The sequence below is a fragment of the Lipomyces chichibuensis genome (genome assembly GCF_038497645.1).
Source record: "Lipomyces chichibuensis strain CBS 12929 unplaced genomic scaffold V1513scaffold_51, whole genome shotgun sequence".
NCBI classification, from domain to species: Eukaryota; Fungi; Ascomycota; class Lipomycetes; order Lipomycetales; family Lipomycetaceae; genus Lipomyces; species Lipomyces chichibuensis.
Window position 1 is genome coordinate 44,321 of NW_027117503.1, and position 22,370 is coordinate 66,690.

The 22,370-nt window shown below is 46.7% G+C and overlaps 7 protein-coding genes across 7 annotated transcripts; 2 read left to right on the forward strand and 5 right to left on the reverse strand.

Moving 5' to 3' along the window:
* Window positions 1–921: 921 nt before the first annotated feature.
* On the reverse strand, window positions 922–3,486 carry V1513DRAFT_474468 (OPT oligopeptide transporter protein-domain-containing protein; the record flags this gene model as incomplete). The annotated part of the gene is made up of 2 exons (XM_066900187.1): window positions 2,329–3,486; window positions 922–2,246 (listed from the first exon to the last, which is right to left on the reverse strand). The coding sequence occupies exons 1-2, from the start codon at window positions 3,470–3,472 to the stop codon at window positions 922–924; spliced, it is 2,469 nt and encodes an 822-aa protein (XP_066751063.1). The 5' UTR covers window positions 3,473–3,486.
* A 2,268-nt stretch (window positions 3,487–5,754) lies between these two features.
* Window positions 5,755–6,908, forward strand: V1513DRAFT_385109 (uncharacterized protein; the record flags this gene model as incomplete). The annotated part of the gene is made up of 2 exons (XM_066895199.1): window positions 5,755–6,180; window positions 6,234–6,908. 2 exons carry the CDS (start codon window positions 5,755–5,757, stop codon window positions 6,906–6,908), a joined length of 1,101 nt encoding a protein of 366 aa, XP_066751064.1.
* A 445-nt stretch (window positions 6,909–7,353) lies between these two features.
* On the reverse strand, window positions 7,354–7,900 carry V1513DRAFT_452798 (uncharacterized protein; the record flags this gene model as incomplete). Its single annotated transcript, XM_066899164.1, has 1 exon — window positions 7,354–7,900. A coding segment is annotated over exon 1 (487 nt), but the record flags the coding sequence as incomplete, so codon positions are not given.
* A 766-nt stretch (window positions 7,901–8,666) lies between these two features.
* Window positions 8,667–10,514, forward strand: V1513DRAFT_258660 (general substrate transporter). Its single transcript, XM_066894505.1, has 3 exons — window positions 8,667–8,681; window positions 8,737–9,063; window positions 9,114–10,514. The coding sequence occupies exons 2-3, from the start codon at window positions 8,846–8,848 to the stop codon at window positions 10,477–10,479; spliced, it is 1,584 nt and encodes a 527-aa protein (XP_066751066.1). The 5' UTR covers window positions 8,667–8,681; window positions 8,737–8,845; the 3' UTR covers window positions 10,480–10,514.
* Window positions 10,515–10,994: 480 nt separating this feature from the next.
* Window positions 10,995–11,737, reverse strand: V1513DRAFT_258675 (uncharacterized protein; the record flags this gene model as incomplete). The annotated part of the gene is made up of 3 exons (XM_066894506.1): window positions 10,995–11,035; window positions 11,093–11,478; window positions 11,534–11,737. Coding segments are annotated over 2 exons (357 nt in total), but the record flags the coding sequence as incomplete, so codon positions are not given.
* A 2,285-nt stretch (window positions 11,738–14,022) lies between these two features.
* Window positions 14,023–15,192, reverse strand: V1513DRAFT_405607 (PLC-like phosphodiesterase; the record flags this gene model as incomplete). The annotated part of the gene is made up of 2 exons (XM_066895613.1): window positions 14,023–14,581; window positions 14,661–15,192. 2 exons carry the CDS (start codon window positions 15,190–15,192, stop codon window positions 14,223–14,225), a joined length of 891 nt encoding a protein of 296 aa, XP_066751068.1. The 3' UTR covers window positions 14,023–14,222.
* A 2,238-nt stretch (window positions 15,193–17,430) lies between these two features.
* V1513DRAFT_452809 (uncharacterized protein) lies at window positions 17,431–19,737 on the reverse strand. Its single transcript, XM_066899165.1, has one exon. It carries the CDS (start codon window positions 19,249–19,251, stop codon window positions 17,623–17,625), a length of 1,629 nt encoding a protein of 542 aa, XP_066751069.1. The 5' UTR covers window positions 19,252–19,737; the 3' UTR covers window positions 17,431–17,622.
* Between the last annotated feature and the right edge of the window lie 2,633 nt (window positions 19,738–22,370).

The following is a 22,370-nucleotide window of genomic DNA, read 5'->3' on the forward strand; positions in this document are numbered from 1 at the left end:
GATACTGCGGCTCAGAAGCTGCGCTACGAAGCCTGCGAATGCTAGATTACTACGCTTTGCGTAACACTACTGCGTAAACTTGGTAAGCCCATTATGACTATCTATTTCGGACACTGCAGAAAGACTAAATACCTCTCTTATCATAATTTGCTCATTACCTTCATTTACGTGTTTTAGGATATCCACGGATATGACTAATCAAGATTGCTTTATCCGTATCCGTATCCGTCTACTGTCTATCCGTATCCGTAATTTTTGACGGATATACGCGGATATATCCGTTATCCGTGTATCCGTGCCGATCCCTATATAACATTGTATTTCTTGCCACAGTTATTAACGATTACCGACTAGACTGCCCTATGATGTTCAGTAGTTTTATCGTTGGTTTGGGAGGCGACTATTTTCGAGAGAACCAGGAAATGTAATCTGCTGCAGGGGAAAAAAACATACAACTGGGAGTGGGCGAAAGCTGGCGTTGTCGGCGAATGCTACGCAATTAACAATACACGACACGCAGAAGCTCTGAACTTTAGAATTTTACGATTGTATGTTTCAACTGCACCATAATGACGGCATACGATTTCATGTCAGTGTACCTTGGAATTAAAGGTAATCCGTATTATCGTTGTCGACACGTTCCCCCACTCTCGCTGAGCTCTTTCCTCACCAAATAGAAATTTGAACAAACACCTTGTCTAGACATCGCAATAAATCTCAGTCTCAATCATGTTCATCAGGATCCGATGCTACGAGCGCAGTAATCATCTACAGTATTGCACTAACAAAGTGATCGATATTGACGCAACTGAGTCACGTTTCCATACCGTGTTGACAAATATTGCCGTATTATTTGCGTCAACTACTGTTTCTACAAACACACAAATTTTTCCAGAAAATTTCAAGCTTAAAATCACCAATCTAATAAGTTCCTGGTTCAAGTCCAAAACCGCTAGAAGGAATAGCGAGAATTGCTCCTTTTTTGGCTCCGTCTATACCTGCACGACTGACAGTGTTGCCCCACCACTCTAAACTGACCGCTTTATAATCAAACGCAAAGTATATAACAACACCGCTCAATGCGACGCCAGTAGAGAAAGCTGACGTCAAAATGTAATTATATTTTGACCACCAAGCAAAATATCTCCGTCTTATATACCACATAAATGCCAGCGAAGCATACACGCCTGGAGTGAAATATGCCAAATTGTAACTGCTACCCCAACTGGCCGCGCCGTTGCAGAGGAGAACCGGATGCACATATTTGAGCTGCCTAGGGAACCTTCTGCGTAGGTATACAAAAGGCGGAACGATCAAAACACCGATCAAGAAACTATATTTTAGCGGAGGATATAGTTTGCTGAACATCCGCTGAGGTCCGATGACACCGAAGAGCACACTGTCGGCATAAATCGTAGTAGTTCCTGCACACGTAAACTTGTCGACCTGAGTCGCAGTACAGAAACCTGGAATAGTGTTCATCTGGAAAGTGATAACTCCCACAGTGAGGAAGCACTGAACAATCGTTGCCAACAGCTGTCCTCTGAATGCCGCTCTTGGTGGGATCTTCGCGTAATGAGCTAGCTTAAGGTCGCTCACAAAACTGTCGGCCTGATCATCCGTGTTGATGCCGATTAGTCTGCAAAGAAGATTCGCATTACCGTTTCCGGGGAGCATATAGCCAGCGATTACACTGCTCAAATTGTTCATCCTTAAGTTAAATCCTGCAATAGAATAAATGATCGCCACCGGAATCAACATAGAAAATGAAATTAACATGATGACAATGATAGACCACACAGGTGTTTGGGTAGGGAAATGTGTAATCCCTACGACGAAGAGAACGAATGCAATGACGAAAACAGCAATAAACCACCAGTCCGGCACCTCCTTGTACTTCACCATCATTCTAGACATTGGGTCGTTGTACCTCGCATATGTCGACGCCTTTCTGTTCTTGATGCTATAGTAGAAGCCTACAAACGCTTCTTTCAAAACCTTCCATTCTGTCAAAAGAATATAGGAAAGGGTCATGGTGTACATCATGAAAAAACCTCCTAGGTATACAAGATTGCCTGAGGACATGTAAGGCGGAGAGTAACTTTGGTACTTCTTTTCATCGAGAAGAGAATTTGTCAACACTTTGCTGACATTAAATTGAATGCCATGATTAGTCCAAAGCTGATTCGAGTTGATAGGTAAGTAGGAACCCCATCTGTAATTAGTCCAGTACAACGCGATCACGACTACTCCACCGCAGAGCATTCCAATGTAGTTGTTTAGAGTAGAAAACACGGGGATAACCAACGGATTAAAGTAGTTAGTGACCGCCCAGTCGAAAGTCCGTGACAGGGTTTATACCGAGACCCAAAAAGCTACCGGTTATAATGGCCAGTACAAGATTCATTGGTGCAATCCATGTTATCCAGTTGAAATCGCTCAATGCCGTGAACAAAAAGTCCGGGAGAAAGAAATAAAGAAACATTCCTCCGAAGCAAACAAAGAAAAATTTGTATCTGGACATGGACCATCCATTAGCTCGGGTCTGCGTCTCACGAACAAGCAGTGCTCGATTCAAAGCCAAAGTTGGCAGAATGGTTGGCCACATCGATTTTGTTGGATATATTACCCAGCGACGCAAGATACCGGCCCAACCGAATCCGATGACGGTAGAGGATAGATTGAGAATTATAATGTATCCCACGCTCACCCAGGACTCGTCGTAATACACCGGAAGCTTTTGACTAACGACGTAGTTCATGAAGTTAGAAGACCCAGAAGCCACATTAACCATCAGGGCACAAAACATTTGCTCCTTATGGGTCCATGGTCCCGGATTGAGGCTGATCCTTTTACCGCGAACGGTAAATCCCCAGTCCGGGAGGAGTTGCATGGCTTTGCCGCAAGGATATAGAAGAAGTTGTATCGCAGTCGACTTAAGCGACAAGCTTGGCTGACGCCAACTGAAAAACGAATTGACAAAGCAACCGATAACAACCCATATAATTCCCAAGAAATACGCTCGGATGGTCTCAACAGGAATGGAACCGTCGTCGTACGGGTCGCAGACAGCACGGACCTCTGGATATGGAGAAAAACTGTCAATCAAAGCTGCCTCTACTCTAACTGCAATGTCGAATGATTCCGAATCTCCCTCGGATTCAGAATTGGCAATCAGATTCTGTATGTGCATCATTGCCTCCTCCGGGAAATTTAAGTCATCCGCATGATATTCGGCTGCATCCATAAGAATCTGAAGGCCCTTCTCCTGAGACATCTCAATTGCATTCGACAGAATATATTCCGTCTTAGCATCATTCTGCGTTGCGCCGACAGCAAATGCACCAAGTCTCTCCCGTATCTGTTCGCATATCCTATCTCGCTCTTCTTCCGAGATCTTCTCGCGCGCTCCAATTGTAGGCGCTTTCACAACATCAGTCACCGAAATTGACTTTTCATTTTCAAAGTCCATCTTTGGGATACTAGAGTCACAGCCAATATTAGTACTAGCTGCAATAAAACTTGCACTTAAAGGCACATACCTAGTCAATTCAAGCTATATTGTGCTGAATCTCGCAAAGGACAGGCTAAGTGGAGAGTGTAAGGAATATCTCGAAGCAAATATACACACGACACATTGTAGTGTCGCTATCGAAGTATCATGAGGATCGAATCAGGGAGCGATAACTTTCAATAAGCAATCTCAAGCCCGTGCATTTGACCTGAGGCATTTATTACAATTGGCTCTAGCGTGCAGCGATAAGGACGCTGGAAGTGCACACACCGTAGCGTACAGGGTAGGTCCCCTGCTCCCGTCAAGTATCAGCCCACGCAATGAATACGGCCAACCATGCACACGATCGAAACTTTTTGGCTTCAACCGTTAGCCGAAACTAACGTAGTCACGGGGACTAATGCATCGCAATCACCATGGCGTTACGAAAGAATGAACATAAATGACACACACAATGTGAGCTTGTAGTTAGATGGTGCTTAGAACAATTCAAATTAAAGCTTGTGAAGTTCAACGATTAAAGCTTATAATTATAAGAGGAGAGCTCGAGCATACGTAGTATCCTAGGTGCACGTTCAGTATTTTTACGGATATTCGTCAGCACGGTAACTAACATTCAACAGGCAGCAAACGCGGGCGAATTAATGCTTATCCCCTATCAAAATGGCGGGAAGTCCGCCGTGCACTTTGGAAATTGCGCGGCGCTTCCGCAAATGCGTTCTTGATCTGTGGGAGCTGTGGTCTGTGCACGATAGTCAGTTGGTCAAGCTTCGTCTACCGACCCCCACGGGCCCAACTTTTGGTTTGCCTTGGCCTAAGATCTAGGGGATTCTTGGCAAATCGATTTCGGCGCTACACAATTAAACAATTTTATTTGCAACAGCCCTGACTGTGTTAGGCTGGAATGGCGAATGTGACAGCGGAAGTGGTACGCGAGACGATTGTGGTGACAGCAGCGAGTGTAGAGGGGACTGACCCGAAAACGCCAATGAGTTATTTTAATGTCTGTTTGTACGTTGACCGAATCCCTGCAGTAGTTTTGAGCGATTATCCTGTGTGAACTCGGTTACGGAATTATGGGAACATGCATGCTCTAGAAAATTTCACTCTTGCTGTCTTCTCCCTTTCCCAACTAGGTCCGAATGTGACTCCCTCTGATTGTAAATACCTAGACAGCCCATTTATATATATCTTTACATAGTAGCAGCTCCAATCCATACTGCAAATACAAAATGCTCAACTGCTGATTGATGGAATATGTTCCAGTTATTCGGCTCCAATTTATCAAGTTCGCTGAGCACCAAATGTATGCCTTACCGTTCAGACTCAGCACCCCACTCTATCCCTAACCTCGGATCGTCCAACTCCGCTGAAGCTTCCGCTCCCATACAATAAAATCCTCCGCACGAGTGAGTCTGGATAAACCTTATACAAGCCTTGGGTTAGGGTGAAGTTTTATAGATAATATATCATACACGCAGATAGTGCCTCAGACCATGCGGCTCATTACTATGGCGTTGCACTCTTCGCGCCGTTGGCCGCAGCCCCTGAACTTTAACTGTATAAATTTACATAAAGTCTGAAAATTTAGCACCTTCGTCGGAGAAACTGAATGGCGTATGTCGACCAGAAGGATCACGCCGACGCTGGAACAGAGACACTGAGTGTAAATCGAGCCGGAGTTCTGGTAGAGCTCGATGCCAGTGAGTATTTTAGGTCGATGTAGCTCTGACTGGAGTGTAGTCAGATTGCAGTAAGAGATATTAGCGTGAACACAAGCAGAAAGCGTACATACCATGTACACTTAACCGATCATCCTTCGTGAACCAAATTCTCTGAACGCAATAACATGTGAAAGGAAGTTGGACAGTTGGACTTGCCAAGGGTTAATACTCCTTAGTCGCTTCCTTGTTTTGATTAGTCTTTTCCTTGTTTGGTCTTGTTGCTCTTCGTTGTTCGCCCATTGAGAATTCTGACACGTTGCTCTCCTTGTTTATTGTTTTTATAACCTCTATTTTCGTGTATAACTAGGCTTCTGGTTTGGCGACTTTAAGATATCCTCTGAGAACAGAAAGAGTTCTCAAACGTCGTGAATAAGTCTTCTTTATAGACAATAAACTCAGTGTTTTGAAATGTTGCCAAAGCTCTTGCTTTTCGGTCCTTCCCCGATGTTGCCGCCTACTCCTGCGGCCAACAAGGCCCCAGAACAAAGCCAGCCATCGATTCTGAAGTCTATTCCTATGAAGGTCTTCTTTCTCACCATCACTGCTGGTCTGGTCATTGCTTTCACTGTCCTGGCCTACACTTCGCTTAATTCAGGCGCCGACTACAACTTGGGCATCCAGGAAACCTCATTCATGAAATCGACTTCTGTCCTAGCGTCACAGGCGTGGAACGAATCTCTCGGCTTTGGCGATGTACTCTATATCAGCATGCCCTACCGCACTGACCGTCAGGACGCGATGAACCTAGTGGCGTCCATGAGCGGGATCAAATTGAGGCTTATCGGTGGCGTCGATGGTGACAACATCAACGTTAAAGCGCTCCCGGATAATGCGAATTCAAACCTGAGGGCATCTGAGCTTGGTTGTTGGCGTGCCCACGCAGACGCGTGGCGCTTCGTAATTGAGAATGACCTAGAGACCGCGCTTATCCTAGAGGACGATGTATGATTGCTTGTGATTGAGGTTGCTAGGGCCGTTAATAATAATGTGTATAGATCGACTGGGACAAAAACATACACCAGATATTCCAGGATCTGAGCACTCAGATGCAAAACAACACACTCCGGCTCGTCCCACCGACTGACCACGAGCGGGCCAGCGCGCCGTACGGGCTCGACTGGGACATACTCGTCATGGGAGAATGTGTGGACAAGGCGCACCCCGATCGCCACGACCTGGTCCTAGTCTACGATGATCCGAATGTACCTTCCCGGGAGGATACCGAGTTCGTGTTTCTCAACGTAATGGAGTCCCTAGGGGTCAGCGGGGACGACATTGGCAAGAAACGACTACTCTACCCAGCGTTCCGGCCGGCCTGCACAATGGGCTACGCAGTCACGCGCAAAGGTGCGCAGCGCCTCCTGCTCAATCTTTCGTATCTTAATCTGCGCGCCCCAGTGGACCTCGACATAGCATGGACACTGCAGGACGGAAAAATACGCGGTTATACGGTGACGCCGCCGCTCTTTACTCCTTGGCGGGTGGACGGACAGAAGGACAGTGATAACATGCCGGACCCAGACCAACCGATCGTTGGGAATGGGAATATTGGTGGTGTGAGCGGCAACTTAAAGAGTAGTGCTAGAGTCGCCATGGTGAACGAATTGGCGATGGATAACTGGGGAGATTACGCGAGTCAGGGAACTGTTGAAACAGGAGAAAGTAAATAGTTGAGAAGGAGGAGGATAAATGGAAGAAAGGGAATGTTAACGTCGGTACATAATCAAAGACTGTGTTCGTACGGGAATGCCGCTAACTAGTGCGTAAATGCAACTATTTATAGTTGCCAGGTTTGAGTACTAGTTACGGTTTGTAAATCGTGACTTAAGACTTCGTCGGTGTTGTCGGCTCATATTCATAATGACTTTTGCCTACCGCAGTTCTTGCTAGTTGGATTATTGGTATTCCAAGGTTGTACTTAGGACCTTCACTTGCAGCATTCAAAAATGTGAGTGGAAGTGGAGTGTACATCCATGGAGAATGACCTAGAATCATCATCGTCCACACAGTCACTCAAGTTCACTCAAGTCCTCGCCGAACTGATAGCCACTGGCCCGTTAATGTCATGCTCGGTGAACTTGATAAGCGGCAAGCCGTCAAGTGTTCCAAGACAGTCTTTGAATCGTCTGCAATTCGAGATGCTAGGGGAGTCGATTCGTCAGGTAGTCGGACAGTCTCCCGATGCAATTGAAGAAGAGCGTCTAGTACTTCGTGAAAGCAAGGGCTAACAGTCTCCCCAGAGTGAAAGAACCTCTCCTGCACAACTCTATTTGACGCGCCATCATTCATGGTCCAAAGGAACATGACCAGCTTCTCTTCAATAGGTAGGCTCTGAGTTTTAGAGCTACGGAGTCGTGTATGCTCTAGGGACCAGTCCCGCAAAGCATAGAATGTCGGCAGTGTCATACGAAGGACACGGTATATACGGCCCTCGTTCCCAAAGTGAAGGAGTTCGTCGACATATTCTTGACCAGCGTGCATATTAGAGTAGAGACTGGTCTTTTCAGGGCGTGCCATTACTGCGCATAGGGCAGAGGGAACTGCTGCGTCACGGATGATCTCGCTGTCGCTGTCGCTATATGCCGCTTTATCATGGCCCGCAAGGTTCGCGCTCGGTCCTGGGTACATTGCTTCGATTGGCCATTACAGGATCTAGCCAGACTCCACCGACAGAAAATGCAGGTACTGAGGCAAAGCTGTCAATCGAGTAGAATTCCTAGTTATATCGATGGAATCAAAGCCCTTGCTTTTGATTTTTCCTGTAACATTGATGAATGGCTCGCAGGCTATGCCATAGGCATAGATGATGTCGTCATTTCCTTTGAAGGCTAGGCTAGCAGCTGTCACCTCTACCAAAGCAGGTAATTAGAATCTCGAATACCGACGTGAAATTAAAATTTATTACCTGCAAAAGTCCTTGTCGGTAAAACAACGGTCCTAATTTAGCCCTGCAGGTCGTAACGCGGTCAACCCACGTTGTCAGTCAGGGTTCCCCTCTTTGCCTTACCTCCTGGACTCCACGTGAATGGAGTAGCAAGTAAGAGATAGATGTAGAAGAGAAGGGTCAAACTCTGTAGCAGTAGAGCTTATATCCATGCTTCTTAGCGCCAACGGCAATATCGTGTCAGCTGACAACGAATGCACCAAGTAAAAGCAACAACCCTGACCCAGACCCTCAATATTCAAACATTTCCATCGATCGAATTTGTTGCCATGTGCTCAACGTTCTGCTATTCATCATCATAAACGTTGGTCGGCCCGAACTTTACTCAGACTCTTCTACGTTACTACACATTTAACTTAATGAAATTTTCTTGTCAGTACATCATTTATTTATTGGCCCCGAATCACGTTAGCTAGATAGAACAGCTTATGTATATATGCGTCAACTGTGCATAGTCCCTGGCTGAATGCTATCACTGAGAGGTGTGATAGAGATCTGGGTAATTCATTTTTATTTTCTCTCCTAATAATCGACAATGTCTGATCCAATTGTAGCACGGTTTCAACAAGTTGATCTGCCATCCGTGGGACAAATAAACAAGGGCAATTTCAACCGCTCTATTCTCTCAGTCAAAAGCCACATCGGCACGACGGAGTAACCGCAATGGTCCACGTTCTCAATGTCTACACGATATCAGCATTCGTGGCACTCGGCGGACTACTGTTCGGATTCGATATCTCGTCAATATCCGGCATCGTTGATACAGATCAATACAAGAATTTCTACGGTAATCCGCTGGGGACGACACAGGGCTTAATAACTAGCGCGATGGCAGGGGGTTCGCTCATCGGGGCCTTGTCGTCTAGTGTTCTCGGTGACCTGTGAGTGCCATCGCCATTTCAAGCAAACGGGAAGAGCTAACTTAGGGCAGATTATCGCGCAAGGTTACGATACAGATAGGCACAGTCTTCTGGTGTATCGGCGCTGCCCTGCAGTCTGCGTCCAATGGCATTGCCATGCTAATTACTGGACGCGCATTAGCCGGTATTTGCATTGGGCTGACATCAGCGCTTGTGCCCATCTACCAGTCAGAAATCGCACCACGCAAGATTCGTGGACGTGTCGTATCATTTCAACACTTCGCCATTACCTGCGGCATGACGATTCAGTATTTTGTAGAGTACGGTTGCTCGTTCATAGACTCTACAGCAGCATTCCGCATACCGTGGGCTATCCAGGCCGTACCTGCCATTATATTAGGTATCGGCCTCTTCTGGTTCCCTCGCTCGCCGAGATGGCTCGCGAGCAAGGACCGATGGGACGAGGCGCTGAAGGTACTCGCGTTCCTGCGCACGACGAAAAACGACATCAACGATCCGCTCGTACTAGCAGAGTACAGAGAGATCGAAGACCAAATCAGGTTCGAGCGCGAAATAGACTCCAGCTCGCTACGCGAGCTGATTTCAAAGAAGATGCGCAAACGGGTTTTGCTCGCCATGGCTATTCAGATGCTGGGGCAGCTGTCCGGCGCGAACATGCTGAATTATTATATCGTCTATGTGTTTCAGTCCGCGGGTGTATCGAACCCGAAGCTCGCGGCGTCGTTCCAATACCTTATCAAAGTTTTTTTGACGATACCAGCCGTCCTGTGGGCGGATAAATGGGGCCGTCGTCCGTTCCTCCTCGTCGGCGCGGTTATCATGGGCTTTTGGTTCTTCGTCATTGGTGGGTTGTTCATGCGGTATGGCCAACCGGACCCCGTACTGAATCAACCATACACCTGGGTAATCATTGACCATCCCGCCGTGAGTCGTACGATCCAAGCCTGTTGCTACCTTGCGACTGCCACCTTCTCCGCTTCGTGGGGCCCGGTATCCTGGATATACCCTCCGGAAATTGTCCCCCTCCGTATCCGCTCAATGTCGGTGTCGCTTGCGCTTGCGACAAATTGGACTACCAATTACGCACTGGGTTTCGGCGTTCCGCCTTTACTCCGCTCTATCAGGTGGCGTCTGTTCTTCTTGTTCGGGTCCTTCAACCTTTTGGCAGCCGTGACTGTCTGGTTCACTGCGCCGGAGACCAAGCTGCGCACGCTAGAAGAAATGGACGAGATCTTCGAGCACGAAAAGCCGCTTTGGAAATCATTTTTCAGCTTTCGGGAATCGAACAGTCTCGACAGGTTGGCACACGATATCGAGATGGAAAAATTGGGGATTTCTAGCGTTGGGCATACTGACTCATCCGACGGTCGTCGTTCATTTGACAGGCTGCCGGGCAAACTCGAAAATGGGGAGTAGCCAGTGTAGGTCATGGCTATTACTAATAAGCCTGCTTAGCAGTTCATCACGACTTGACCCTATCTGATGTCAGACTCGGCTGCAGAGGCGTAGTCTGTCAGGACGCAAACTGGAATACGCTCGTAATAGGGCTGCATAGAAGAAGAGCTCTGCATTAGCACGCGAGTATATTATTGCATTTGAAATATTCCTTGTATGACTGCAATGAACAGTCAAGCAAGCGTGATGCACCTTTTCTAACTTTGTGCGGCTGAGATAACTGACCGCTCCACTCGGCCGAGTGCTATTGAGATTGTTCAGGATCATGTAAACGCTGGCATAGGCATGATCGTGGAAGGCGTGGAAGAGGTTGTGAGCGAGGCGGAGGTCGTGGAAGGGACGAACATTAGCAGGGAACTAAGCTCTGACACCATGGAGCATCCAGCTGCTCTTGAAGTGCCTTTATGATATTTGACGTCAATATGTAATATATAGTTATCTATTGTAAGGCTGATTTGAATACGAATATTCGCAGTAATCGGGATTATTCGTATTCGTTATTTGCAAGTCCCAACCGCTGCGAATATTATTCGCCGAATATTCGCATCTAATCATTACTCAGGGGTATGCCCACCTAATAAATTTCATTCACAATTTCAAGGGCCAACATGGCCCGTTACAGCCTTCCATACTCGCAAGGTAGCGATCACTTTCTTAATAAGGAACCTTGAGACCGCATAACGTCAGCCAGCCTATATGACAACTCAAATTCCATACGCTCGGCAGGAGCAGGACCGCTGAGTATGGCATCCATAGTATCAGAGCCGGGAGGGATGTCTTCATCAAATACTGGTTTACCCGCCCCTCTCATGTTGGCCAAAACAGCCTGCTGGAAGTGCCAATGGAGAATGTTGTCATTAACGCGGTGCGGATTTCCAAGCTCTCTGCATATGGGATCCAGTTGTCGTCCTGCGAGGCGCCGATGGTATCATCAAGAAAGCAGACTATCCGATAATCATCCTAAATCAAGTTAGAGTGCTGACTGTACTCGACATCAGTGGATAACACTTCATACGTTCGGGTTGATTGAGATTTCATACTGGCCAAATAGACCATGCACAGTCTTCATGAGAAGAAGTCCATTCTGAGGAGAATTGACCCTAACATCACGTTCGTCTAGAACGACTAATTCCTCGAAAGAGTAATTGTGAAAGCGCCTCCAATGCTGACGGTGGGATCTGTGGCAAGGTAGATGACAATGTCCCGGCCCAAACTTCTGTTTGCTGCCATTACATAGGGTTGTTGTTACGCACCATTCTAGCCGAATCAATAATGTATGTGGTGTTCTTGCAAGGAATAAGTCGTAGCAGTGCGGTGTCTGATAAGTTTATTGTTTTGAGGCATCGATAGACGATAGTCCGACTCATAACTCAGGCCGTGAATAGTCTTACTTTGGGGATCGATAAGCCATTTTCACTGCGCCATGTTTACGCCATGTCCGATTTTGCAGGCGTTAGTTATGAAGCAAACATATTCAGCACTTAGGACAAATGCATAATCATCGAATACAATTATTTGATGGCAGAACAGCGACAAAATCTAGTGAGACTTTTAAACTTCAGTGGGCTAGGGTTTGTTGCAGAAACTTCTGTGCTGCGATGGTACTCTCCAAGCTAAGTATGGATGGTAGTGTGATCTGCAGACTTTTATTAGCTACAAGAAAGCACAGTGAAAATTAGTTGATGATTCAATTTTACTAAAGAGCTTGAATACTAATTTCATTGTTAACAACTCAAACCGCTAATAGGCGAAGACTGTGTCTGCCACAACTGACTATGACGTCATTATTCAGCAAGTTGTAGCATTATTAACTTAACCAACGATGTAATTCTCCAGCGACAGAAGTTCGAGCGTGTCACAGGATATTGAGGATAAACTTCAAGTAATACTAGATTATGTACAACAGAAGTCGACAGCACAAACTCCTACGTAAAAGATATTCTGCCGCCATTTTCCGGTACAATTTATTGAAGCACAGAAAATAGGAGCACATTGATGAAGTATAAGGAGTGCTGACAGAGAAACGCAGTTGCCAAGTCTGATGATTATGTGACTGGCGACGGATAGAAGATGAGAGCTCGTCTGCATTATTAGAACTTGAAAGAAACTATTAATTTCGATAGCGATATGAACCCAGCATCCAAGGGCAATATCAGTGTCAACAAATCACCATATCAAGCCCAACCTGGGATAATTTAATCAATGAATACGCCATTGACGCATTACTTGGGAACCCAGCAAGTAAAAGTACGACTGAATAACTGAAGCGTTATCAAATATACCATGTTGAATTTTGCCAAGTTTTAAAGGCGGGATGGCGGATTTGGCGGATACATATATGCCCACTTTAAATCCGCCACAGCCCTATTAATGGTGAAGCAGAAGATTTTTTGCTTGCCAGAGCCGTAATTAAAGACCGAATGTTCATGCTTTAGTCCTGTTCCATGGATCTGGGCTAAGGGGAGAGCCCTTCAGAATGAAAAGGAGTATTCGCATTAGTAAACTAGATATCTTCAACTGTAAGAGCATCCCTAATGAAATCCATCCATCGTAATGGACAATCAAGGACGTGTGGGTATGCTAAAGTCTAAGAGAGCCAAGTGCAAGTTGGTCTTTGCGCTCTGACCTGCCGCTACAAAATCAGACGCAAGATTAGATGGTAACAAGGAAAGGAACCAGGCCAGTAGAGTTGTCTTCGGAATTAGGTGCTAGGTGCGCGTGGTCGTCGGGGGCGGCCCGCCGTTGACACTTGTGAGAATGGCGCTGGAGATCTGTTCGCAAATCGATGTCACTGCGCATGCATAACCGTCCTTGATGTACACTAATGAAAGGCGGTGTACGAGATGTTCGAACGGTTCCCAACTGGTCTAATAAAAAAGCAGGCTTTCTGCTTTCTTTGTGTACCCTTGTCTGCTCTGAAAATTGTGAGCAACAGTTCGGGTGCCGCGTGAACGGTTTTCGAAAGAAGTCGGGGACCGAGCTTGCTCTTTAATCTCTGTGGCAAAGCTACATTCTGGACGACAGGCTGAGTAACGATCGACGAGGTTCTGAGAAAACGCAATGCGTTGCCAGAACTCATGCGCGCTGTGATTTAATTAGTTCACGGATAACACCTTAAAGTTTCGTCGAACCATCGTAAATGCATTTCTAGTGCGAGACGTCCGATGTCAGGTCCTTAGCGTCATACTGAGTATGAAGCATGAGCAGAACGTGAATGTTTACTCAAGGAAACACAGTGTCATCATAGATGTGCTCCCCGGAGCAATCAGCAAGTATGGCATAAGGGCTGGTAATGTGTGCATCCGGAACCCTGCTGTGTGTCCCCCATAATGTGAGGCCCATTACTTTGAAAGTCATGCCTTCATGTTATACACTAGACTAATAGTATGTCTCTACAATAGTAGCTGCTATAGAGCGTAAGTTTAATTTATTTTTTTAGTTAATTTTTTTTTGGCCGAATTGTGATCTGACCCAGTTCTGAAATTTGAGCCGGTCTCATAAAGACCGGGTAATGCTAGTCTGAAACCCTGTCAAGGGTTTCAGACTCAGTCCAATTCCTCCTTCCATCCCGCTCTCGCGTAATTTGTTTTGCCTCTGTCGTGATATCCAGGGATCAGGAAATATGTCCTTACGAAAAGTCCATGCCACAGCTGACGAATCGTGCGAACTAGCTGTACAATAGAAGTAACGGCCAAACGGTCCGGTTACAACGCATTCAACTTGTTTTGCGTTCCGATAATATCTCCTTTGTCAACAAAGTCAAGGAGCATGACATTAGGCCTGCGACCATACAATGACGAACAGAGGTCGGTCTGTGCCTCAATGGCCGCCAATGAGTTGGTCGTGGCAGCTCCATCTCGATCAGGAACGAGGATGCCGGTGTTAAGTAGATCAATATTTAAGGTATGGTTCACCAGGTACATACGTCCCGAGGCACTGGCTTTTGACGGACGATCAATCCTGCATTGAGAAAATGTGCAGTCGGTTTGATCATATGGCGTCTCGAAGTAGTACTCAAATTCTTCGAGAATGTATGGAACCTCCGTGACATTAGCGCCATAGTCTGCGCTCGCAAATAGCGGTTAGTCTTTTCAGAGCACAGGAAAATTGTTCACGGCATTATTCCAGGGATGAACACTTACCGAGAAAGACGATCAGACGAGTCCCAGCGTTGATCAGGTCCTGCAGCGTCGGCCAATCATTCATTGCAAGCGGAGATACAGGCGGAATATAAGCATAGTCTCTAATCCCGCTGCTGTTAAATGCACTATCGAACTCAGCGATAGGGACAGAGTCGCCGTTGGTGATGAGCAGTGTGACCACTTCGTTGTGATGGATATCCAGCCACGATTTCACTGTCCTCAAAAATTGCGTAACTGTGCCCGCATTCTCTAAGAAACAGGACGTGTGGCAGAAATTCAATGATCCTGTAACTGGCGCGCGGTGAGTCTGGCCCTGTAGAAACCGTATGCCATTGTCTAGCTGTCGGGTCACGGACCATTCCTGATTCTGCTGCGGCAAGCAACCGACGAAAGGGCTATTATGCGCACCAATAAAGGAAACATTGGAATATTGACGGCTGCACAGTTCTTCGTGCCCATTACAAGTAGTTAGGGCCAGCGAACCGGACGCAAGAAAAATAATGCCGGGCAGAAGACATTTGATAAGGACCATCGTCGTCTATTATTGACTGAAACAGGGGATCCAACTCAGAACGGGGCCAATAATACTCGTCACTAGAGAGGTAATAGAAGGACACGAAGGAAAAAAAGCGAATAAAGATACTTTAGCTACCTGGAAGAATAGACAGCTCGAATAGCTATTTCCGGGTGAAAGACAGGAGAAATGTTCTAGGGGATCTTTTTATTCCGGCCCGGATTGACCCTTCTATTATGTCTACTTTAATTTTCTCCTGTCAGGTACACCTGTGGCACAAATAGTAGTGCAGAGGGCCGGAAAGTAAATTTATGAGACAAGAAGGAGGAATCTACTGCTGTCTGTACCCAGTTAAACTGATAAATTTGAAATCGGACGTAGACAATTTGACACCGCTGGACGGCGCCGCATCAGCAATGGTTTTCCCTCTGGGACATCATTTCCCAACTACAGCATGTATGTCTATTGCGTAGCCCGATTCCATTTTGCTAGGCAATGACCTGAGCATATAATATCAGAACCAGACCGCCCACGCTGGTGTAGTACTGAAATTAGATAACAACGAGCCGCACAATTGGCGGCGGAGAGTCAACGGTGTTCCAAAGGGAGCGATCATTGAATTCGGTAGCATTTAGAGTTCTACGATTATTTAGCTTAGAGAGGGTAACAGACGTGAGGTTAGGGGAGGCAATTTATTAACGCCGACTTGGCCGAATAACGACAAGAATGTCATTTTCCCCTTCGCTCTTCAGTGGAAACAGTCCGCGAGAACTCCTTCAAAATGAAAATCAATAAATAGTTAAAGAAAAAAAGGACGAAACTTAGTACAACCCTTTCGCAGAAGGTTCTATGTGAGTGCAGCATGCTGATGTGTCAGGGTTCATGGCAGATCGCCTGATGATGTGAGTGGCTTGCAGGTGAAGATGCCAACAGTTACGCATTTTTGCAAAGGACAGCGTGGTTTCGCCTCTGTTTGCTTCAAGGGAAAATGCCAGCCACCTCTTTCAATCCTGTTGCATAAACGACCGTACATCTACCCTTCTTTTGATATTCAAACGACTCTGTATCTAAACTGTTGAGGATTGGTCAGTCTTCACTTCCAGGCAGTGCTGTTAAGACTCAGCTAGTCTCCACCTTCAATGTTTGGCCAATCCATTTGCTGTCCCGATTTGATCATCGGCTGTGCGGTGGCTCCAATCAGGTTCCGTTGCTGTGTCAGTTGGGTTTGGCTAGCCGACTGTAGTAGAGTACAGTCGGCGGTAGTGATAGGCGAGCGGTTGCGAGGATTGTACCAATAGTTCTGTGAGTACTATATGATCCTAAAGCGGTTGACCTTTAATCGATATCTGAACTGTGAGGACTCGTCGGGCGAGCGATGTGTTCTTATGTCCATTCTTGCGCCCCCGTCCCAGCCTCTACGACCAATGAAGGCTTCAGTAATCGATAAACAAACGAACCAATAAATATGAACGCGCTACAAAGAACCAAAAAGCAAGGTTACTCGAGCATCCGAGCTGAAGGAACGTAGCCTGCATTGGAGGTCCGAGTGACGGATTAGGCGGCGAGCAACCGAGGGCGGTACACTCAGTGACAAGTTCCTGATAACGGGTAGCTTGAGGAAGGTTCTCTTGTGTATTTCTTATTTTGAGGTGTTCGCTCTTGTATATATATACCTATGAGACTAGTCGTCATCGAGACTTGACTCTCAACCCCCTAAGTAGGAACTAGCTGAGCCAAGAGAAGAACGAAACTAAGGGACAGGAGATGTACTGCCCAGACGTGAAAACAATTCCGCTTTGTCGAGCACATCTCGCTCTTCTACACTACCTTCCGGCGCGTCGACACGAGCAAAATGGCACAGGTCCCCAACAGCGTGCTCAACACACTCTGGGCTGAAACGTCTCCCGCTCGCTGGCAATGCAAGATGTAATCCTGTTCCAAGACCACTTCGACGCGACCATATGACGACATTGAAGTCCTGCGCGAACACCTGCTTGGCTTTGTGAAAACCAATAGCCGCGATTTCCACCACGACGTCTCCGTCGAGCTGTCAGATATCCCGTCAGTCAACCGTGTCTGGATCCTGCTCGCTGTCCGCCGCAACACAAACTTTGCCGACGAGCCTCTGCGTCGCCAGTGCCACAACAAGTTCATTTTCGAGCTTATTGCTGCAACCTTGCTACTGGCTATTTTGGACAATATGACATTTTATAGTGCCGGGGCTAAATTGTGTATGTAGTCGAGCAGATACCAATCTCTCAACTGGACAGGATCATATTTACGATACGATATTCGATTGTTTAGCTTAATTACCAATACAGCAACGATACCGGAAGCTTAGCAATCTAAGAACACTGACGAATTTGCTCTGAACATCGCAAGAAACAATCAAAATACGTGAGTGACGGTTTACAAAATAAAATGCGAATACCAAATGAGAAGCATTCATCAATATTTCTGCGGACCGTTGCTATTGACATCCAGTCCCTGGCTGTCAGAATCGCCTTTTGAGATTTCCTTGCGCACATCGAAAGAAGCGTCGAGCGAGTCGTCGAGTTCCAGATCCTTATCTAATTTCTCATTGGAAAGCATCTTCGGGTTCAGCGAAAACGCACCCTGAGGAATGAACGTGGAGGTCATAATAACAACAAAGATGATTGTGAACTGCACACCGCCGACATTCTGAATTGCTTCGTGGATATTTCCTCCATTGCCTGCACCTCCGGTGTTCTTGTAGACGCTGTCGATGTATCGTCCCAGGAGCGGGGATGTAATCGCGTATATGACAATATAAGTCGAGTATAAAAAGGCCATCACGGCGCCGAGAGCGGACACATTTGTTGTTTTGGATTCAACGCGGGCCAGTGAGGCTTGGATGTAGGCGGCCAGGGAAACGTCGCCAGCTGCCCAACCAAATGAGACAGGGATGAAAGTCGCGGCTACGATCCACGCGTATTTGACCTGGCCCGATGGGGGAGACCAGTACGGCAGGTACCAGACGATTAGCAACATGAGGGAGTCAAGTCGGAGCCAAGGCATGGGAGTCGCGATCCAATTCGTAAACAGGAATACCCAGCCTGCACCGAGAAGTTCACCAAAGTTAGATCCGCCAACCATGATTTGGGACCAGGCAGAGTTACCGAGATAGCGTCTTGCGACGGCAGGGGCAAGACCGTTTTCCAGGTAGCGATGGCCGTAGAGAGCGATCGCGTAGCCAGGCAGGAGCCAAACAAATCTGCGGCTGGTAAAGATAATCTTCGCGCCAGTCCAAATTGAGTCTATAAAAAGCCAAAAGCCGCCCAGGACTGCCTTAACGTACGATGGCTGATCAAGAACTTCCGCCTTCGTTGCCTGGAAACCCAAGTTGGACAGGCAGAACCAGATGCTTGACGCGATGGTGAAGCAGATGGGAGTGATGATGAAGGAGTAATTGTTGCCGAATCTCGGAATCAGGGCCAAGGCAGTGCAGAACGCACCACCTGTTCCGGCGACCTCGTAGAAGATGTGGACCAGAGAATCCATACATCGGAGCTTCTGCACATTGCCACCGACGATGTCTCTCGGGATGACTCGGCGAATTAACTCGACCATGCCATAGGCGATGCCAGTGACGCAGTAGATTGGAATTATGCCGTCAGTGTTGTAGTCACCGTAGTAAGAAAATTCATTTTTCGGGTGCTTGTTGCGATAGGCAGCCGGCACAAAAGTGCCACCGGTGGCGGCGTCAACAATGAGGAGGATGGCGGTGAAGACGCCGAATACCAAGATGGCGCACGCCAACACGTTTTTGGTAGGGAACCTCTTGATCAATGGCGCGATGAGAATCGAACCGACGCATTGGAAGGCCTGGTTGAGGCCAGTGAGGAGTCCTATGCGTTCAAAGGTTCGGGCACTAGTGCCTGACTTGATGGCTTCGTAATCGTATCGGTTTGTGGCGAGCGCGACGATGGAGCCATTGAAGGCCTCAAGGCCAAACTTGTAGAGCATGATTCCGGCTATGTATATGGCAACATTGCGCCTCTCCGCCGGCGTGAACGCCCGCCAACTCTCTGTGACTGTACTGAGTAATTTTGCCATTGCGATGTGGTGCGATATGTGACGCGTTTTTGTGTGTGGTAGCGATGCAGACCACAAAGGGGACAATCTCGCTTTATTAGTGATATTGAATACATCCCGTCGACAGCGGACACCGAGCACATAACGTATGACGAGAAAACTAAACAACCCAAGCACTTGGCAGACGGACTCGGGGACTGGTTGGAAGTTGTGGTGCTTGCTGGTGTTGGCAAATAGGCCTCAGGTGATGATGCGTTATTCCTCGGCGACGAAGGCCAGGACATGAAAAGGAAGTGAACATCTTTCGAGTGAGTAAGGAGGAGCGTCTAATATCACTGAACCGACCCACGTGTGTGTGGTAAGTGGAGTTACTGGGCGATTACATGGCGGGTAAGCGCTTGGCTTAGAAGAATCTCTCTGTGGGCCTTCCTTGGCCAGCCGGGGTTGAGAATTTCGTCTCGAATTTTATTTGATGGGAAGCCGCACATCGGGGTTGATGCTGTTAATGATGCACTGCGCCCCTCTGAAATGCCAGCAGCCAAGTCCAGTCGCCGAACTTTTGTACTGGCTGAGCGTGATATGATATGCTGGAGTGCTTGGTTTCCTCAGCCGTGAATGCACCAGATCGAAAAATATTATGAGCGGTAGTTATCTTTATATGCAGCGCGGAAAATGTCCGTCCGTCAGCATAGACGGTGGTGAGGGACTGATTGGCTGGGATTCACGGGCCTGACTTTGGTCTACGAGAGTTGCACTATTTATTTATTTTAACTTGTGGCTCATCTGTCAAGCTCCATACGAAGCCTGTTTCATCACTCTCAGCATTCAGCAATCCATCCAGTAATTCTGAAGGCGTTGCTGCCTGGGCGGATATGTGAATGCGTTAGTGAAGAGTCGAAACTCTCGGAGCAACCTTTGTAAGTCCCAGATTATTGTCCCAGTTCATCTCCCCGGACCGGTCAGGAATGCCGCTCCAAGAAAAAATCGTTGAAGAATCCTTTCTTGGGTGTCCCGAATTCTATTAAATGCCATACAATACATCTCGCTCCAAAGAGATGTCATTGCAGGGTTAAACTCACAATTGATGATGCCGCTATCAACTACCATATACAGGATATCACCACTGTGCTTGATTCCATACAGAGTTTTGATTGTTAGATTTGGGTCTCAAGCCTACCGCAATCACATCAGTCTTTAAAGCAGACATGAACAATCTTTGCATATTATCACAATCATACGAAACAGGTGCTCTTATCTATGGAAGGTGTGTCCTTGACGTAGGGATCGGCACGGATAGACGGATATGGATATATCCGTGGATATCCGTATCCATATCCGTATCCGTATCCAGATATATTGGCTTTATTTATATCCGTATCCGTATTATCCACGGATAGATCACGCGATTATAAGCCTTTGCTCAGTCGTGCAATCGTATGATAACAGTGAATGGCTATGTTAATAATTATATTTTTTAATTATAAAAACTCAAATGTGGGTCTATTTATATTAAAATCATTGCAAGAACTAGGCTGAGGTAAATGGAACCTAATCCAAAAATGTCATGTCACTCACGTGACGACAATTTGGAGGTGTATTCAGCGAATATAACAAGTGGGAATTAAGTGAGAATGAAGTGAGAAAGAATAAGTGCTTGATACGCGACGGCAATCAGGACACCGTAACTCCAAAAACAGGCCCTTAGTCAGTGGTATCCGTGGATACGTGGATATATCCATGGATATGACTAATCAGTGTTGTCTTATCCGTATCCGTATCCATAGCCGTGTATATCCATATCCATATCCGTATCCACGACGGATATCCACGGATATATCCGTTATCCGTCTATCCGTGCCGATCCCTAGCCCATCGTCCAAAATACGATACGATATCGCCAACTTACGATAAAATGGGCGATAATATGCCATCACGATATGCGATATGGGCAAAACCCGGCGATTAATATCGTGTCCAACCCTACACCCCATCACGTGCAGGTTCTCACCCTGAGTCATTCAATATCAAATTTGAAGGACGAAGTAATTGAATGCGCTAAGTTACGCTAATACATTCTAATTTGCTTGGGTGCGCACATCCACATAGTAAAATGGTGTCCTGCAACCCCCACGCGCCGCACAACACGCCACATTCACAGTTATTAAGCGGAAATTGAAATATATGTTCATCTTCGTACTATTTAGTAGTTGCACGGGACGTTGGCATATGTGCACTGAAAAAAAGCACCTGAAATTTCTAGCTATCCGGTACTAATCTACTATACCAATGAATCTCTAGTTTAGTTTGCTGCCCTAAATTAGAATCAGGAATAGCCTGGATGGTGCATTCAGGCTGGTCCATTTGCGTGAGGCTCTTGTAGCGCGCATCTCCGGGTAACTTTGTAGCAATGTTCTGCTGATTGATTTTGGAGTCCGAAGAGGACTGATAGATTAAGGATCTCAGGGATCCGGTCTGTGAAATTGTTTAAGCCCAATTGTTATCTCCCTGTACTTCACTTTTGCACTCTGATTATGGTCTCGGTGCCCATAATGGACTCGAGGTTCTCTTTGGTGGACTTAACACGAGTTTTGGTTTGTCTTGTAAATAAACTTGGTGCGGCTCAGAGACTCCCCTTCTTTGCAGTGGAGTGGGGGCGGTCAGCCGCTCAAGCGCGATGTGAGGTCTTTGATTTGTAGATGGCTCATTGGTTTTTATGCATTGTTTAAACTGCAATAATCGTACATTATTTACATGAGAGATGATAGGTCTAAACCGAGAGGCTGTTTTGTCCGAAAGTCAAAAGCCACAGGGACTATTCTTCTGTGGAAATTACTTTCACGCCAATGACGAAGCAACTCTCTTCCGCAGGCAAGTCACGCCTTAATCCCGCATGCCGCGCACCATACTTGCAGCTTCGGAGGCAAACTGGGCCTAAAGCCAGAATCCTGACCCTCCCTTTTTCTTAATTGATAGGTGACAGGCCGCGGAAAATTTACCCAAAAACAAGCCGTGACAGAGTTCGATATGGTAACACATTCCATCTTAGCTTAGAACTGAGGCAGCAACTCTACTAATGCCTGGGTCAAAAGAAGGAGGTGCCCTTGGCGTCTTGCCGTCGATGTATAAGTGATCACAGCTTC